The sequence below is a fragment of the Barbus barbus genome (genome assembly GCF_936440315.1).
Source record: "Barbus barbus genome assembly, chromosome: 41".
In the NCBI taxonomy this organism is placed as follows: Eukaryota; Metazoa; Chordata; class Actinopteri; order Cypriniformes; family Cyprinidae; genus Barbus; species Barbus barbus.
The window spans coordinates 12,202,165-12,220,620 of NC_136719.1; the positions used below are offsets into that span (position 1 = coordinate 12,202,165).

At 36.1% G+C, this 18,456-nt stretch overlaps 3 protein-coding genes across 5 annotated transcripts in view; 1 reads left to right on the forward strand and 2 right to left on the reverse strand.

Annotated features, from left to right (window-relative positions):
• The window catches only part of LOC306861073 (ninjurin-1-like), a gene marked incomplete at both ends in the record, with an annotated part of 649,099 nt that overhangs the window by 331,014 nt on the left and 299,629 nt on the right, over positions 1–18,456 (reverse strand). The window lies entirely within an intron of this gene.
• LOC306860700 (transcription initiation factor TFIID subunit 13-like) lies at positions 818–2,672 on the reverse strand. Its single transcript, XM_079402529.1, has 2 exons — positions 1,518–2,672; positions 818–1,409 (listed from the first exon to the last, which is right to left on the reverse strand). The coding sequence occupies exon 2, from the start codon at positions 1,406–1,408 to the stop codon at positions 1,034–1,036; it is 375 nt and encodes a 124-aa protein (XP_079258655.1). The 5' UTR covers position 1,409; positions 1,518–2,672; the 3' UTR covers positions 818–1,033.
• LOC306860699 (solute carrier family 35 member C2-like) lies at positions 2,660–16,556 on the forward strand. Of its 3 annotated transcripts, none has more exons than XR_013783402.1 (10): positions 2,835–3,033; positions 3,370–3,510; positions 3,620–3,770; positions 4,054–4,117; positions 6,104–6,176; positions 8,482–8,650; positions 8,739–8,822; positions 9,801–9,976; positions 15,021–15,232; positions 15,912–16,556. XR_013783402.1 is itself a non-coding variant. In XM_079402528.1 (10 exons), exons 2-10 carry the CDS (start codon positions 3,400–3,402, stop codon positions 16,037–16,039), a joined length of 1,086 nt encoding a protein of 361 aa, XP_079258654.1. In that variant the 5' UTR covers positions 2,845–3,033; positions 3,370–3,399; the 3' UTR covers positions 16,040–16,556. The 3 variants fall into 3 exon arrangements, 1 of the variants encoding a protein (XP_079258654.1); XM_079402528.1 differs by having other exon boundaries at positions 2,845–3,033; positions 15,103–15,232; XR_013783401.1 differs by having other exon boundaries at positions 2,660–3,510.

Consider the following 18,456-nt stretch of genomic DNA (forward strand, 5'->3'; position numbering starts at 1 on the left):
CTTATTATTAACATCTTAATGTGATTTGCATGTCTAAGCTATAAATAGAATGCCTAATGTCACTGAAAATGGAATAGTTTAAACACATACATAAATTTGAAAGCAAAAGCCTCAAGTTGTCCCCAAATTCCATGCATTAGTTATATTTACAATATTGCCAAAAATATAAATGTCAGCTATTTTAAATGCCTTTTCCCCAGCTATATCAGGCACTATTTACCAAACCAATTAATTTTACACTTGCATTAACCCTTCAATTTGCAACAAAAATTATAAAAATATTTTAATATTAATAAAATGTAAAACATACCTGATCAATAATTTTAAAAGTATCTCCCTGGATAAAAAAAAAACAAAACCCAACAACATTTAAAGCGATAGTTCACCAAGATAATTCTGAAAATTCTGTCACTCATACAGGTTTGGAATAACTTGAGTGAGTTGAACTATCCCTATAAGAGTTAAATAATATCATGGTTATATAGCTTATATTGCAAACCAGGGGTGCCCAAACTCGGTCCTGGAGGGCCGGTGTCCTGCAGAGTTTAGCTCCAACTTGCCTCAACACACCTGCATGGAAGTTTCTAGTATGCCTTGTAAGAGCTTGATTAGCTGCTTCGGGTGTGTTTAATTGGGGTTGGAGCTAAACTCTGTAGGACACCGGCCCTCCAGGACCGAGTTTGGGCACCCCTGTTCTAAACTGTCATTAGGGATATTATACTAGGGTTGTTGTACATGTTATCTAAGAAACAGCCATGTTTCTTCTGATTTTTAAAGTGTACATAAAGGCTTTTCAAAACAATAATAAACTTGCATTAAATGTTTAACAAATGCATCTTTATTGTACAACATCTTAAACACACACAATAAACGAACACTCAAATGAACTGTGAACTGTCAAGCAACTGAAGTAACACAAAGCTGTAAGAAAAGTGGACTAGGGATCACAACCGGTAAAATTCTATTATAGGCGAAAATAAAAAATAACCCTTTTCATGGATTGCATGAACGACATAGCAACCGATGGCCTATTTTAAGATCCATAAGTTGCCTCGTCAAAGGCTTTGCGAGCCTTCTTCAGCTCCTCGTTCATAGTGAGCAGGTCCTTCACTCTCGCAAACTTTCTAGGGTCCTTGCGGATAAGAAAGACAATGTCCTCCACTTGCACGCGACCCTGGCGCCCTATAGACATCGCCTTGTGTGTCATCTCCGTGATGAACTCGATCACCAGATCCTCCAGTATATCCACTGATTCGGTGTAGGGATTTTGGTCGTCTCCAAACCCATACATCATGCAGCGAAGCTCCTTGGAAAAAAGCCGCTTTCTTTTACCTTGGCCCGAGTCTACCCCGTTACCTCCGTCGTCTAAATCCTCATCAAAACCAGGTTCGTCCTCTTCTTCAGCCATTCTTAAAACGAAATGCAGCACGCTGATTAGAAACAGCCATTCAAAACACAAGAGTCAAGTGTTCTATATTATAATACACTAACAGGCACAGCGTTTATGTATAACTTACTTGTGAAAACCGGACGGGAACAAAAACAAAACACCCCAACCAGCAAATGCAAAGACAGGAAGTACTGCTCGTTCATTTCCACATCACGCTCCACTGGAAGGAATCGTCAGCGACCCCTAGAGTTCTGGGTGACGAACTTATTAAAGGTGGGGTGGTGGAATGTTCGAATCATTTCCGTGAATTGGTTCTTTTGAACAAATCAATTCAACTCTTTTGTGTTGATTATTTATTATCCTTTTATGTATCGCTTTATTTAGATTATAATTGAGTTTTCTTTCCCCTGGCTGTTATCGTTGATCTTTGTTATATTTCTTGATATATTCTGATATCGCTATTTGTATTTGTTCTTTCGCCCATCAATGCTGCCTAGCAGTTTAGATTGAAATGTGTATTTTTATGTTTGGATTTGTTCTAAATAGTTGTATTGTTAAATAAAATCGCATGTGATAAATTCAGCCACATTATGTGTTTTATATATGTGTTGTGGATTGAATTTACTTCAGTTTTACCTTGTTACCTATGCACGTGAAATTATAAGATAGTGTGTAAAATATTCTAAATAAAATTGGAGAGATTTTGTAAATATAAAATAAAATCAATCAATAAAGTCAACAGGAACCTGGGCATACTTTTGGAAAAACATGTCTTTGAATCATAAAATATATCTGATAATTTGTTTTGTTTTTTTGACAACTATCACATACACAGCAGCAAACGTAGTGATTATTTTAAGGTATTTATTGAATTTCTTATGCTTATTGGTTCTTTTAAGTGCATATAACAAAACAAATCCAGATTTTCTAGAATGCTAAAGATCATTTAAAACTTTAAACTGCTGTCTTTTATATTTAGTTTAATTTTTTATTTATTTTTCCTCTCTCTTTCGGTTATAAATTATAAACACATTTTATTAGGGAGGGAGTTTACTATAATTTCGTGTGTCCATCAGTTAAATGTTCACTTCACAAACTATCAGCTTAATCATCGGTTCTCGGACCATGTCGGTGGTAATTATATTATTACAAGACAACTTTATTCTGAATTCAGCCGATGAGTTCTTGACTGGAGAACCGCTCAAGATCGAATCAGTCCGATTCGTGAACGATTCGTTTCATGAACCGGTTCAACTGATTCATCAAAACGATTCGAATCAACAGAACGAACCGATCAGCACTAAACATAACAAACAGCAGCCATTCTACTATTTATCGCATTTACATTGGCTTTGGCACTTTTTCTGTTCTTAATAAAAATTCAGAAAAAGCTTTAATTTCAAAACATTATGTGTAGAATTCAAATTTTCCCGGGCTGCAGCGCGTGTGCCAGCAGAGCAACGTCACAGCAGCAGAAGTAACTACACAGGGGTGTCTGTAGCTTCACAAACAACAACAGTTATTTGAGTCTCGCGTTAATGTCACCTTAGTGCTCTGTGAGGCGACTCGCGTATCCAAATGATGGTCACATAGTGTTTAATGCTACCAGCTTTTTGTTTTACGAGGACTATGTAAACAGTGAGGTAAGAAAATGTGGTCACTGACCTTAGCTAGTTCTGGTTAGCAGTAAATGGCGCAGTCAACGTGTGCAAACTGTCACAGCATCAGTTGAAATAACTAGGTTTTGTGCTCGCGAGTGTGTGAGACAACGTTTAGTTGGAGTTTATTGTTTAAACGCCTGTTAAAACAAAAAGTAAACTTCATCAAACATCATAAAAGCACAGCTGTTCTGATACAATATGTTGCGCTGTTCGACAAGTGCTTCTTTGATCAATACTCGCGCACATCAAACTTTGGCCCTGCATGCTCTTATCAACCTACCCAGAGTTAACATACTAGCTCATGGTAATCGTGTTTAGCTGTGCCTTGTCGGATCCGGGTTGTCCAGGATGGCGTGCCCGACGCAGTTCCTCCTCAGGGCGCTGCGCACCGTGGGCCTGGTGCTCTTCTACTATGTGTTTTCCATTGGCATAACATTCTACAACAAGTGGCTCATGAGGGTAAGATATAGTTCAGCTGGGTGAAAACCTGCCTGTTCTTTGTTTTGAAAAGGGCTTGTTTTTGTCCATTTGGTTTGTATAATGTCTGTTTTTTTTTTATCTGCCTCAGGACTTCCACTTCCCTCTGTTCATGACGCTGGTCCATCTCGTAATAATTTTCAGTTTCTCCACACTGACACGCTTTGCCATGCAATGCTGGACGGGAAAGCCTCGAGTGACACTTCCCTGGAAGGTTTACCTTTCTAAAGTGGCCCCAACAGGTAAGAATTTTTTGTTTGTTTTGGGGAAAAAATTCATCAGTGAGTCCAAAGACCAAAAATGTGTTTGAATGTGTGTCATAATGGTAGCTGAGGAGATAAAACCTGTTATCTTTTGGGTGGGTGAAGTCCACACTGATTGAATGTAGCGAGTCTCTGCTCGGAATCATGTCCACAAGCCCATTATTCATCAGATCATTTTCAAGTTTTAGCATAGAATTATTTATGATGTACAGTGATTCATCATACAGTAATATGTAAACACCTGTTTGTCTGTGTCCATCAGCCCTGGCGACAGCGCTGGATATCGGATTGTCCAACTGGAGCTTCCTTTTCATCACTATTAGTTTGTAAGCATGCTATTACCTGAGAGATTGGATTTTATAGTGCTTGCAAGGCAGAATTTTATTCGTATTCCTCAAACATAAAACATCCCTTAACCTTAAGTACTACAGATGCATATGCTGTGTTCGAAATGCCATAGTGTCATACTACTCTTACTATTTCTGCAGCATCCAGTATGTATACTGTGCATAGTATGCAAATTTTCTGTATGCATGGAATACCCGGATGATATTTGCCAGAATCTGCTAAATGTAACTCAAGCACACTGAAATCAGTACAAGGACAAACAGTGTTCAGAATGCCATACTACCATAAAACTCCTACTTTATTGCAGTATGCAGTGTGTATAATGTGAATAGTATGTGAATTTTCTGTATACATTGAATTCCCGGATTACCTGCTACATTTGTTTACAATTGATGTATGCATATGGGATACTGTTTCCCAGAATGCAACACGCTGCATGTAACGTTTCATCTTCAAATGTGTGAGTGAACTGGAGACGGGGGATAGTAAATATAAATGTAACACTTTATTTGTATATACATATTACTGTAAACTACAAACTATTGCTCTGTATCTCAAAACAATAGCGTTAGTACACAGTATAAAAAAAAAAAAAAAGCTGAGCCAACTTAAAATTAAGGCAACTAGCTTCAGCAGATTTGAGTTCTCTCAACTTGTTTTAAGTTTATACAACAAAAAGTTGAGAATCTCCTGCAAAAATAATTTGAAAGAACTCAAAAATCTGCTGAAGCTGGTTGCCTTAAAAATATTTTTTTTTACAGTGACATAAATTGTAACTTAATTTCTATGGCACATTTCCGATCAAATCAAATGACGTCACCTTTATCTCTATAGCACTTATAGCACAGTACAGATTGTTTCAAAGATATTAAATAATAATAGTATTGCCGTAATATATAAATAAACAAAATGTATCATTATTTGCACTTAGTGTAACTAGAATATATTGCTTTTTTCACTAAGTGTAACTGCCAAAAAGAAAATATTGTTCAATTAAAGACAGCTTAGTGTTGATCCAGTTCTGTTCAAGATTCAAGTTAATTAATTATGAGATGAGTTCAATTGGGCAATATAGCATTGTTTACTAGTATGCATCCTTATTAACAAGCCTTTGTAAAAAAAAAGAATGGTTCACACATTTATTTGTAAGGTAACAACCTCGACAGCTGTGCTGAATTAAGGTTATTTTTTTGTCGTGACAGCACGGTATACAATGCGGCATACTACTCTGAAACATTTTGTTGCTTATTGTATACTGTTTCACACACTATTCTTAAAAAATAGTAGGTAGTATACACTGTGTACTGGGCAGTAAGCAAGTATGCCATTTCGAACACAGCCACAGACTTCATTCAAACATTTTGTAGATATTGTTAGCCTCGCATGTAGATGTGTTGTCTATTTTTAAATGCATATTTAATTAAATTCATACTTAATTGATTGAATTAGTCATGGGATTGTGCAGTGACTGTTAAAATGATAAAAATATATGAATGCTTTAGTGTTGTTCCTGGCAACCAGTTTTCTACACTTGTGTCGTAGGACTCTTTTTCTTACATAATTTGATGAATCACAATTTTTTTTTCTTGCGTATCATCTTTGTAAATGCTTACTGGGCATCACGTTGCTAGGAGATGAATGTTATATGAAAATAATATATGTTCTAAAATCATTTGTTATTCTCTGGATGAAACCAAACTCGAGATGAAATCAAAGCCTGAAGCTTAAAAATCTTTCTTCCTTTCATACTCTTCATTATTTTCTGTGAAATCTGTCAACAGAGATTACCCAAAATACTTTTAGCAATTAATTCCTCCAGACTACAAATTGGGGCAAAATCTATGTAATAGTCATGTAGTGTATTCCAGTCTTAACTTGAACTCTGAACATCTACAAACACAGGTGTTTGCTTCAGGAAATGCAAGTTTAATTGAAACTACTTGGGAATTTGGGGTGTCTTCTAGGTACACCATGACCAAGTCTTCAGCTGTTCTCTTCATTCTCTTTTTCTCTCTGGTCTTCAAACTGGAGGAACCGGTAAGTGTGAAATACACTCAATTCTTGAATAAAGGACTTAAAGGGGTCATATGATGCTTTTTTTTTTTAGAGATCATTATTTTGTGTATTTGGTGTAACAGAATATGTTGACATGCTTTAATGTAAAAAAACAAACACATTTTTCAAATACTGTACATTTATTGTAGATCCTCTATGCCCTGCCTCTCTCAAACACTTCATTTTCTACAAAGACAAGTCCTCCTTCCGACAAGTGCAGTCTGCCCTGATTGGCCAGCTGACATAATGCATTGTGATTGGCCAAACACCACAAGCACGAGTCGGAAATGTAACACCCCTTTCTATAATTGCGAGCTTTAGCTTTCAAAATAAATGTAAAGACAGTTAATAATGTCCTTAGTTTTAACATCAGTTCAAGCTCGAAAGAGGAACAGAGTTGCGTGACAGACACAGTGATGATGCTCAAATGTGTTTGCAAACAAGCCGCGATTGTGTGACCTTGTCTCCCTCTCTCACACAAGTGAGCACACACACACACACAACGCACAAAACTCCGCATTTGAACAGTCAATAAATACTTCAATTAATAGCAAAACATACTTACAGTCGCTAATTCAGAAGCGCCAGATTGTCATAGCAAAATCAGAATGACCTCTTCTCCTAGGTTCACGAAATGGTCGTCCATAAAATGCGTTGTGATAACATCTGGGTTGTACTGTTCTGTTGTAAGTAATCTTAATGATTCCTAAATGCATCTGCTTTCAGAAGGCCTAATAAAGTGCTTTTGCTTTAGCATAGAAACACACAGCGTCTCCCTGACATGGCTGCATCAACACTACTGCGGTTACTGAAACCATGCCTTCTCTCCTTGCGTGAACATTTGAGCAGCATTACACAAATCTTCCCACACCGTGATGTAGACATGTGGGGGCATGTTTGAATGGGCGTTTTAGCGGTGCGTGGCAGAGTCTTAACTTTGATAAAGAATATCTCTTTGGTTTTGAGACTTTCAATCAGCTTGTAACACTCCAAAGAGAAAGGAAAACTTGAAATCATTTCATATGACCCCTTTAAAGGAAGCTATTGTTCAAAGGAAGCTATTTTTAGTTCAGACCCATTAAGCCTATATTTTACATACATAAAGACCACATCAAGATGCATGGTCAAGTTAGCCATAGGCACCAACGTGTAAAACTTTGTTGAACTGGCTGCTCTCTGTCTATGTATGTGTGCACATAATATAATCATTATCACCCCAGACGATAGAGAACAGCATGTTATAGAGTGTGACGTTAAAGTACATTTAGACATTTTAAAGAGAGTGCATTCCAACTGTGGTGAAGGATAATGACGTATGTTTTAACAGCAGAGATTTTTGATTAGACGTTTTTAGATCATGTTAAAGGACTGTTAAAATGCTCTTTAATAAATATGCTGTGAGTTTTTTTGAGAGGTCACACTGAGAAGAACAATTTGAAAACTGCATGTGAGATGTTAACCCAACTTATTTTTTTTGCCACTGAGTGTGTCTTGATTAGATGTTTCTCTATTTAGCTGAGCAGTAATTGGCTCACCAATGTATGTCAAAAAGATATTCTTTTGCTTCTAACTTTTTCCCTTAGTGAACAGTTAACAAATCACAGCACAGCTAGTGTCTTTATCTTATGGCTATGGGGATTTTGTCAGATGAAGTCTCGATTATAAATCAGGCTTTTGAATGGCTTTCAGTTCTGCTTGCAGATACCATAAAATAAAACAGAAATAACAGCATACAGGCAAAAGTTCACTTTGAGAATGGTGTTTGATAAAACTGTGTAGACTGCAAAGAGAAAGGGTGATCTGTGTTCTTACATTTCAAATGAAGCTTAGACTATTAAAAAAAAACACATCAGATGTAAATACAGATCTCTTCAAAGACAACTCAAATTAAACAAACTTTTGTACTTTTGACATAATATCAATGTTTATAGAGATGATTAAACAAAATAAAGAAAGGGAAGGAAAATAAAGCAGTGTTTCATAAATGCATAAAAGCTGTATGATTCCGCTGCAGTTTTGTCACTTTAAAATTTTCACATAACCTGGGAGAGTCGTACTGGAACATTAATAGCAAGCAATCAGTAATACATGCCGTTGCCAAGCCATTAGGTGATTTAAGAGGGTAAAATCCATTGTAACAGGAAGCCATTATAAACCAGTTCATGTTCACTTTTGATTTTAGATGTATTAAAATTCATGAATGCAACTTTTTTCTGTGATGTATTTACTTGACATGTTGTAGTAATGTGTGCTGCCTGACTCTTTTTTTTATTTTTTAACCCAACAGAACCCATTCCTGATCCTCGTGGTGTTGCTGATAGCCAGTGGTCTGTTCATGTTCACACTGAAGTCCACTCAGTTTAATTTGGAGGGTTTCATCATGGTCCTGTTGGCCTCTTTTATCGGAGGGATCCGCTGGACTCTCACTCAATTGCTTATGCAAAAAGCAGAGCTTGGTAAGTCAACATGTTATGAACTTTGTTCAATCTGTATGGTGAAGTGGTGAATTCTCGTGACTCTTATGTCCTTGTCTTTGCTACACAGGCCTTCAGAACCCCATAGACACTATGTACCATCTGCAGCCTCTCATGTTCCTGGGCCTCTTTCCTCTATTTCTTTTTAATGAAGGTCAGTCAGACATATTGAATATATTTTTTTATATATATATTAAAATGTATTGAAATATATTAAAATAAATATATATATATTTTTACAATATTACTGTGCTTGCTGTATATTTGATCAAATAAATGCAGACTTGATGAGCATTTTTACAAACATTATCCCAAATTTTTTATTAGCAGTGTATGTTCCATAATCCTGGAAAATGTGGAAGTATTAAGGCCTTTCCATGAAAAAGCGAAACAAATTTCAGACGCGATGACGCGCTGGAATAAAACAACAGCTTCCTATGGATGCTTCCACATAGACCCCGAACATTCACGCACTAAAAATGCGAATGTTTTTTTTATTTTTTTTCATCCTGTCCGACGAATCTTTTCAGTTTCGCAAAGCAAAAACACGGGCCGTCCAATAAGATTAAGATTTGAGAAAATCATTTGCAATTAATACAATTTGAAATGCTGTTTTTTTTTTTTTTTTTTTTTTTAGCTATGCTCAGTTGTTAAATAATTTGCTGTTTAGAAATTGCTTTTATGAGTGTGATCTCTAAAAAAATAATTTAAGAAATCTTCATCTAGTGGTCACAAAAACATTTGAGAAAAAATTATTTAATTTGAGCTGTATTTTAGTATTTTGTCTTCGATAAGTGCAAATCTCACAAAGAAATGTCAGGGTCATATTTTACCTCAAAATAAAAAATAAGACATTATAATATTGTAGTAGGTAAAAATATACACATTTAAAAAAAATAAAAAATAAAATCAGCTTCGATTTAATACAACGAATATTACCATAATGTGTACTTATTATGTAAGAATAATTTTTTGCTCTAAGACCTGTCATGAAAGTCACAATGGACTAAATCTTAATAGTTTTAAAATTGATTTAATTTACTTAGTGTAAAATATGTCTCTTGGTTACCAGTGGCACTGCAATCTTTACAGATCTGTTTGCTTGTTTCTTAATCCTGTGATTGCTGAGCAGGCCTGAGTGTGAGTACCACAGAGAAGCTCTTCCGGGTCAGTGAGCTCTCCCCCCTGCTCTACACTCTAGTGACGCTGTCTGTGGGTGGCATGCTGGCATTTGGCCTGGGCTTTTCTGAGTTCTTGCTGGTGTCCCGCACCTCCAGTCTGACGCTATCTATTGCAGGCATTTTTAAGGTGAGAATACATCTTTGTTGCTTTCACATACAGTGCCCTCCATAAGATTCAAGATTTTTATTTGTCTCATACACAATTAGACAGGTATAACCAGCAGCGAAATGTAAGTCAGGTCCGCTCCAAGGACAGTGCAATTATATAGAATACAAACACACAAAATATACATAAATATAAAAAAAAAAGTAGAAAAAATAAAAGATAAAAAATATAAATATAAATGTGCAGGTCAGTATGTTGTTGATTTAAATAATAATAATAATATAAGCAGGAATGTGCAAAAAAGTTGTACAGGGTATTTACATAGCAGCAATATGAGGTAGAAAAATATTATGAATAACTTATTGATATTAGTGATATTTAAATGGAGTCATGTGGTGTTATGAGACCGAGTTAGAGTTTAGGAGCCTGATGGCCTGGGGGAAGACGCTCCTCCTAAGTCTCTCAGTAAGTATTGAACAGTAAAGACAAAATTGCTCTATTGGCTGTGGAGTCGAGACATTTGCAAATATGATTAAAAGATGAATATGAGACGAAACAGCCAATTCCAGTTGTTGCTTGTTTTTGGGGAGTTTCTGCCTTTACTCTCCTCTCCAGCTGGTGAAATTCATGTTCAATCGGATTTAAATCTGGAGATTGACTTGGGCAATCTAAGACTTTCCATTTCTTTGCCCTTATAAACCCCTTGACTGAACTGGCAGGGTGTTCAGGGTCATTGTCCTGATGCAATATGAAGCACTTCCCAATGAATCTGGTGGCATTTTCTTGAATATTGGTAGGCAAGATGGTTTTGTACCCTTCCAAATTCTTTCTGCTACTGTCATCATACATTAAGTCATCAGTAAAGTCATCAATGCCATCACACCACCTCCACTAGGGGTGTGCAGCGGAGCCATTATTTGTATCTGTATCTGTATCTGTGACAATCTCAAAATTATTTGTATCTGTATTCAGATGGATCCGGAAGTGGGCGTGGCTTAAACAGGAAGTCCGTCAAATTACGTGAAAATACCATTTTAAATGCAAATCTGTTCGATTCGTAGTTTTCATTTAACAAATATGCCTTGTATAACTAAAGAAATTAATTTTATTATAATTATAACTTTGCAAATATTTTCAGTTTAAAACTACAGAAAATGTTGATCAAAAAAGAAAAATAACTTTATTCTCCTTGTTTTCCAGTGAAACTGTGTACAAATTTGTCAAGAGACAAGCATCCACAATCTTAAATAAGAGCACTAGTAGAAAAAAAATTAATGGAAAGAAAGTGTTCAGTACTCATAGCAGAATGACAATAAAGCTCGCTTGAACTTGAAGTAACTTGGAGATCATGTATTGCTGGAGTCTGTGATCATTTACGAGTATTTTATCAACAGAGCACAACAAATCATTTGGACCCTCCAAAAGCCTTGATCAAACCTCGCTTTTCTTCGTCTTGTATAATTAAATGTGATGCCATTCACAAAAAAGGCTAATGTAATGCGTTTTTACAGTTGGATTTCGAAAAGGTTTGAAGTTAGGACCGTTTTTAGGATATTTTTGCCAGTTAGTTGATATAATTCCAGACAAAGCTCTGATTTCTGAGAGACGCGCATAGACCCCAACACGGCTATTGATTTGAGCTAATTTTATTCATATAGGCTAGTTTACACTCATTCACTTTATACATCCAGGCCCATAGCCAGCTATGAGGTCCAGACCTCCGTAAATGTTTCATGTTCAAAAATAAAATTTGAAAACATATGAAAAATTATTTAAAATCATGTCGCTGAATAAATTCATGTGACTGACTCGCAGCAGCTGAGTGAACGAGCTTGGCGCAAATGCCGTCTCCACTCCGCTCCACCGTGTTGCCAGATCTAGTTATTAGCGTCGCTGGACTTGTTTTAATACTAAATGTAACAGAGTTAATAAAGTAATTAGGGCATTAATAAACTGGGAAGTTGAAGGTTGAGATTAGAGATTCTGTATCCTATTTGCAAAATACAAGATTTAAACTTATTTTGATGCATTTTTCAGGGCATTGGTTGTGTTTGTTTTTAGTAGCAATAATCCGGCACTGACAGGCAGCAAATCAAAAAAGGAGCGCGCGGATAGTTTATTGCTGAGGAGACCACATTCTTTAACGCAATGATCACCATGATATTATCTGTATGAAACTGTGTCAAATGCTATCAAAGCAGTTCTAGCCATTATTATTGCACAAATCTTAACAACCGCAGACCTCACTAATGTGCTGTTCCAGCAAACATGTGATTGTGTCTGCCGAATATTTTTTCTGTTATTCGGATGAATTCGTTATTCGTTTTGAAGCCATTATCCGTGCCTTTCCGAATAAGGTATTCGGCTTCGGGCACATCCCTAACCTCCACCATGCTTTACAGATGAGGCTGTATGCTTGAGATCATTGCAGTTCCCTTTTTTTCTCCACATTTTTGCTTTCCCATCACTTAGATAAAGGTTCCTCTTTGTCTCATCGGTCCATAAACACGGTTCCAAAACTCTTTTGGCTCACCTTTGTGCTTTTTTGCAAACTCTAATCTTGCCTTTCTATTTTTGGTGTTGGTCAGAGGTTGGCATCTTGCTGTGTAGCATCTGTAATTCTGTGTCAAAGTCTCCTGAGGACAGTAAATTGTCAGAGCATCACCCCAGCTTTCTGGAAGTTGTTGGTGATTTTACAGACACGTCTTTTAGGATTCATTTTCACCGCTTTTATGATTTGTCTGTCATCAACTACTGTTGTTTTCTCAGCAGATCAGGTAGTTGTTGGTTGCTGGTGTCGCTGGTGGTTTCCAAACTCTTGATTTCTTCATGCCTTTTGTTTTTGCTATAGCTCTAATTGACTTCCTCTTTTCTTTTAGCATCCAAATTGCTTGCTTTTCTCTCAAAGTCAGCTTCCTCATCTTCATGCTGGTTTGTGTGTCATCGAATGCAAGATTCAGAATGCAGAAGTAATGGATATAACTCATATGACACATTCCCTGCTTTTAATAGCTGAAGAATTACAGTTTTACTCTATTGCTTAAACACATTTCTTGAAACTATGCCTTGTATTCTCAAAACAGTAAACACGAATCCATAACTTCGAACTCAATTCCCCAAACTTCCTATATTCAGGTCAAAATGAAGCTCTCCACTCAAAACAACTCAATCTTGCTGAAAAACCAAACTTTGCTCTCAGACACGACACACAAACAGTCAAAAACACACACACTACAACAGTTTTACACACTGATGAGATAAATTAAAAACAATACTACAAAAACGGTAATAAGTGTTGCTTGTGGTACTCCCCAAATGTTTTATCCCTCAATTTAATGTACTGTAGAGTACAGTACAATACAGCAAACAACAAAAATAATTATTCAGGGACAGGCCAAAGAACCTCCTCAACATCACAGGTTATACTGGCCCTGGCCAGGCAGTGGGGGTAAAATCCTCTTGCTTGCCTGATGTCCTTGTGTCATTGTTCACAAACAAGATAGGTAAAATGCTTAGTCATGTTGTCAATATAACAGTGCACTCTGTTAATGTAGTATTACCTGATGTAAACTATGGCAACAGTTTGGATGACAGTTACTGTATTGAAATGCAGAAGGCTGCACTTCTTATGCATGTCATATTTCCTTTCAAAAGTACAAATGTACACATTACTGTATGTGGGATATTGATTGAAAAAGACTGGATATGATTCACAGTTACACTTTTACTAGTGGTCTGACCAAAAAAAAAAACACATTACAACATCATTGTAAATAGATTATAAAAAGAAATATGTGCACAAAGGCGAAAATAAAAATTAGAAAGTCCACTATCAGAATTTGTAAGTCTTGTGTTGTCCTCTTTCTATATATGCTTTCCGATTGAAGGTTCATGAGATGTACCTTTGAGCTATTTCAGAGAACTGGTTTGTCATTGATTGATCTATATTCTCTTCATTAGTGAAAGCCAAGATTCACTTGAACAATTCATGGCAAATTTATAAAAAGTCTAATAGAAATGTGTAGAAAATATGCCTGACAGTTTGACAACTAGATCAACCATTTTGCATTTACCGTAATGATTTATACGATGAACTAATGACTCGAGGTTTTGAGGGCTAAGTTTATAGCACAGAGAACTATACATTTTGAGCAACATGACATTAGCAACTGATAATGTAAGAAACCACAGACAAATGTACATAATCAGTTGCATGAATGTAACAAAGCAATCCCAACTTGTTCAAAAGAATGAGAAACTTTTTATGGTGTGCACAAGTGACTAGATGATGTGGAGGTTGAACAAGTAGTTTTGAGAATTTCATTTCTGATCTGAGAAATGCACCAAAGCCACTGAGAAAAACTGTAAGCTGACTTTGGCCCTTTTATCTATCCAGCGAAGGTTCTGATTGGTGTGTGATACATTTTGACTCCTAGTGTTTCCACTTCAGTAATTGTGTGCTAATTGAGCTCAAACTGTGCAGACTTGAGTGAACAATATTGAATGCTAGTGCTTTCTAAATGATCACATGGTGTAAGCACTGAGAAATGTAGGGATTTGTGTGTAGAGTTTTGCAGTAACAGTTCACCAAATCTGACTCGCGTTAAAGCAGGGAATAGTGTTTATAATTCAGCAAAATGGGTGTGCTTTTTGAAAAATGGCGTTATGGTTTTGAAATTTTAGTTCAAAAGCCTGGTTATAGTGTGTTAGCAATCGAGAAAAACTGTAATGCTACAGGACACAGCTGATCACTTAGAAAGACCTGTGAGGCAACTGTTCCAATACTTATGCTCACATCAGATAGAGGGATGAAACTCTAAAAGGGCTGTTCTTTTTATTTGGTAAAACATCTGTGTTGAATCACCCAATAATAAAATGTGACATTCTGTAGTTTTGTCTCATATTCATCTTTTAATCATATTTGTAATGTCTTGACTCCACAGCCAACAGAGCAATTTTGTCTTTACTGTTCCAATACTTTTGGAGGGCACTGTACTTATGAGTAATAAACCTGCAGAAGCTCTTTGTATTCCTAATCGTTTTGTTTTTCTCCATTTCTCAACAGCTAGATTTCAAAGCCTTTATTAGCCTTAGACCAGGACTATTCTTCTCAAAGACATTCTCTTCATCTCTGTCTCTGTCTGTAGGAGGTGTGCACTCTGCTGCTGGCAGTGGAGTTCATGGGGGATAAAATGAGCACAGTCAACTGGTTGGGCTTTGCTGTGTGTCTGTCTGGCATATCACTGCATGTTGGCCTCAAAACATACTATAACAAAGGTAGGACTCATTCATTATGCCCTTGTATTTGTAATGTTTTGCATAGTTTTGTATTACACAATAAACACCAAACAAAACAACAAGATGAGACAAAATGCATAAAATCATAATAATAAAAGAAAAAAAACCCCAGAAACAATCAGGACATATAGGCGGTTTCAAAGTCAATTAATTTTTACAGGTTGTGATGAAACTTAAGTAGCGACACGTTCTTTATTTTGACATTCTTGTATAATAAATTAGCGTAATTTTTTTTTCTTGAAAAAAATGAAATACCTGTACAGATGAATTGTTCACAATAAGACCTGCATTTAAGAAATAGTGTGAATTTTCATTTCATGCTGACTTTGTTAAAGTCATTATTTAATGTATCAAACTTTTTTTTTTTTTTTTTTTGGAACTTCTGTAATGTGTGAAACTTTTTATTTTTGTAATGGGTAAAATATCATTCTACACAATCATGTTTTTCTTTAATTTATGAGAGACTTTAACATATAGCCAATATTGGACCTCTGCTGGCATGATTGATTGTGTTAAAGTACAGCTTCAGTAATAATTTGGGTAAAATGGATACTCATAATGCCCTTAAGAAAAAGAAAATGGGCAAAGCTGGTTTTTAAATCAATAATTGTTTTGACCAGGTACTGTTCTTAGGGTGTGAGTTTCTGTCTTTTTATAGGAAATGGCCCCATGATAAGACAACTACCAGTCAGAGACAACCCGGACCTTGAGCTTCCACTTCTACGGACAAAAGAAGACTATTGTGAAGACACAAATGATGAAGAGGAGCAAGAGATCCTTTATTAGTTCCAGGATGACATGAATGTCCTAAATAGACTTGTGGAATGTTTTCCCTTAAAGGCTTACATGAATGGTCACATTGACCACAGGTACTCAACCAGCCCCAGACATGATATGAATGATCTTTGCTCTTGGGAAGACAGGACTCCAAAAGAGACTGGGTGGGTTAGTTCATCCGAACATTTCACTTCAGTCATTTACTCACCCTCATGCTGCTCTAAACCTGTATGACTTTTTTATTTTTCTGTGGAACACAAAAAGAATGTCTTCCTTAAAATGAAAGTGGATGGAGACCAAGGGCTGTCAAAAAAAGATAAAATGATCATTTATTTACTCTTTGAAGAAAAAGTCATGTGTAATTTGAACGATACATGGGTGAGTAAGTTTGAGAGAATTGTAATTTTAAAGGTGAAATATAAATTCAAAACCGCTGATGGCATTGATCTCACCACAGGACCAATCTCCAAGTGGCCTTACACATTTGTTTACATGGCAATAAAGGATTTATTTCACTAAATATAAATTCTGTTTCACTTGCCCACAATAATTACTTCACTAATATGATATAGAATGAAAGTGAACTACTTGTTGTTGTTTTTTTATAAAATGAATGAACTTGGTTTTCTTTTACAATAGATTCCTTCCCTTTTACCCCTTTATACAAGGCAACTTTGTGAATTGTGTGTAGCCTATTTACTTCAGACTTCATTATAGCCTAATTAGATTAGTGTGGAGTTTTCGTACAGATGCAGGGGAGTTTGTAAATTCAGGAACCTGATTGAGTTCATTGAGTTTGTTTAGAGGATTAATTTCGAAGGCCAGTTCAGTTTCCAGCAGTCCCAGGATCAAGAGAGAGCACAGCTGTTTTAGAAGATGACAGTGAATTCACTTTAGGCCGACAGTATGCCGATGCGTCTCTCGGCAGGGTTCTCGCGTGCATCCCATCCCAAGTAGCCTAAACTGTATGTATTAAATAGTTAAAAACAAACATTTTATAAAAAGTTTAATACAAACGTTTATTGAAAGGAAATATTTTTTTTAAACACTTTAATCTAAATATTTGATAATGTTTCCTTTGCTCATATACCCTAGGGTGACCATATTTTAGATTTCCAAAAAGAGGACATTAGGTCGCGGGGGTCGTAGGCTTTGCCTAAGAGTACTAGCAAGGTATTTTTTAGTTTTTTTGCTTTTGTTTTTATAACAAATAAAAAGAAAACAAGTAGATTTAATAGAAAAACAATACGGAATGATATTGTTAGAGGGTTATTTTTAATTAAAAATAAAACAAGTCAATAGAACAGAAAAAGAACAGATAATGCTAGTGATAGAAGCTCGTTATTTATAATAAATAAAAGGAAATAAGTAGAAAGAATAGAGAATGCTAGTGTTTTTTTCTTTATAAATAAAACAAGTAGATAGAATATAAATAGAATAGAGAGTGCAAATGTTAGAGGGTCAAGATTTTTAAATAAAAATAAGCAGAGAAAAATAAAATTAGCATTAGAATAGAGAGTGCTAGAGTTAGAGGGTCAAATGAAAATGAAAGAGATGTGTTTTCAGCTGTTTCTTGAAAATATTAAGGACTCAGTTGGGCAGGTCATTCCACCAGGAGGGAACAGTTAATGAAAAAGTCCATGAAAGGTAGAATAGGTAGAATGCAAAATGTTTCAATACAAGCATTTCAGTCAAATGTAATTTATGTAATATTTCAAACCTTTAACCCACTTGGGAAAATCAACCCATGGCAATAGTTTAAAAGAAGCCCAATTCTTTGGAAAAAAACGCAGACTTGGCAATCCTGCATCCAACAAGAGCTGCAGGAGTCCGATTTGACTGATCTCAGCCAGGTCAAGAATAAGGAGCGATGACTGACAAGACCATGCTTGAGTAGGCTATTTGCTGCTCAACAGATTCTGAGCTCATTGACAAATATCTGATCTTGTAAGATGTGCTCCCTTTACACAGAGTGGTGTGATCGCGAAATCGAAAGTGAAAGTAAACAGCAACGCTCATTCAAAAATATTTAAATACACCGCATACAGACAGCGGCTCCCCAATGCGCCAAAATTATATAATATTTAACTGTTTAAAGGAGTGGACACGAAAATCGCGGGAGCAGGCCGCAGTTGTTAGAAATTCATCGGGAGCGGGATTAAGAAAACAGCAGAATCCCGGACATTTTGGGCGATTAAGAAATCCCGGACGCATTTTTGTAGGTCCAAAAAGAGGACCTATGGTCACCCTAATATACGCATTGACGCAAACGTTGCTTGAAGGTTTTATGTCCCTTTTTAGTCCCTTTCGCTTTTTTACCTCACAAGCTATATCTTCAGACATATAACTTGTTTTACCCTGACAGCCATGGCTCATTTGGCTGCTAAATTTATGGTAATTAAAGCAATCAGCCACTTTGAAGGCTA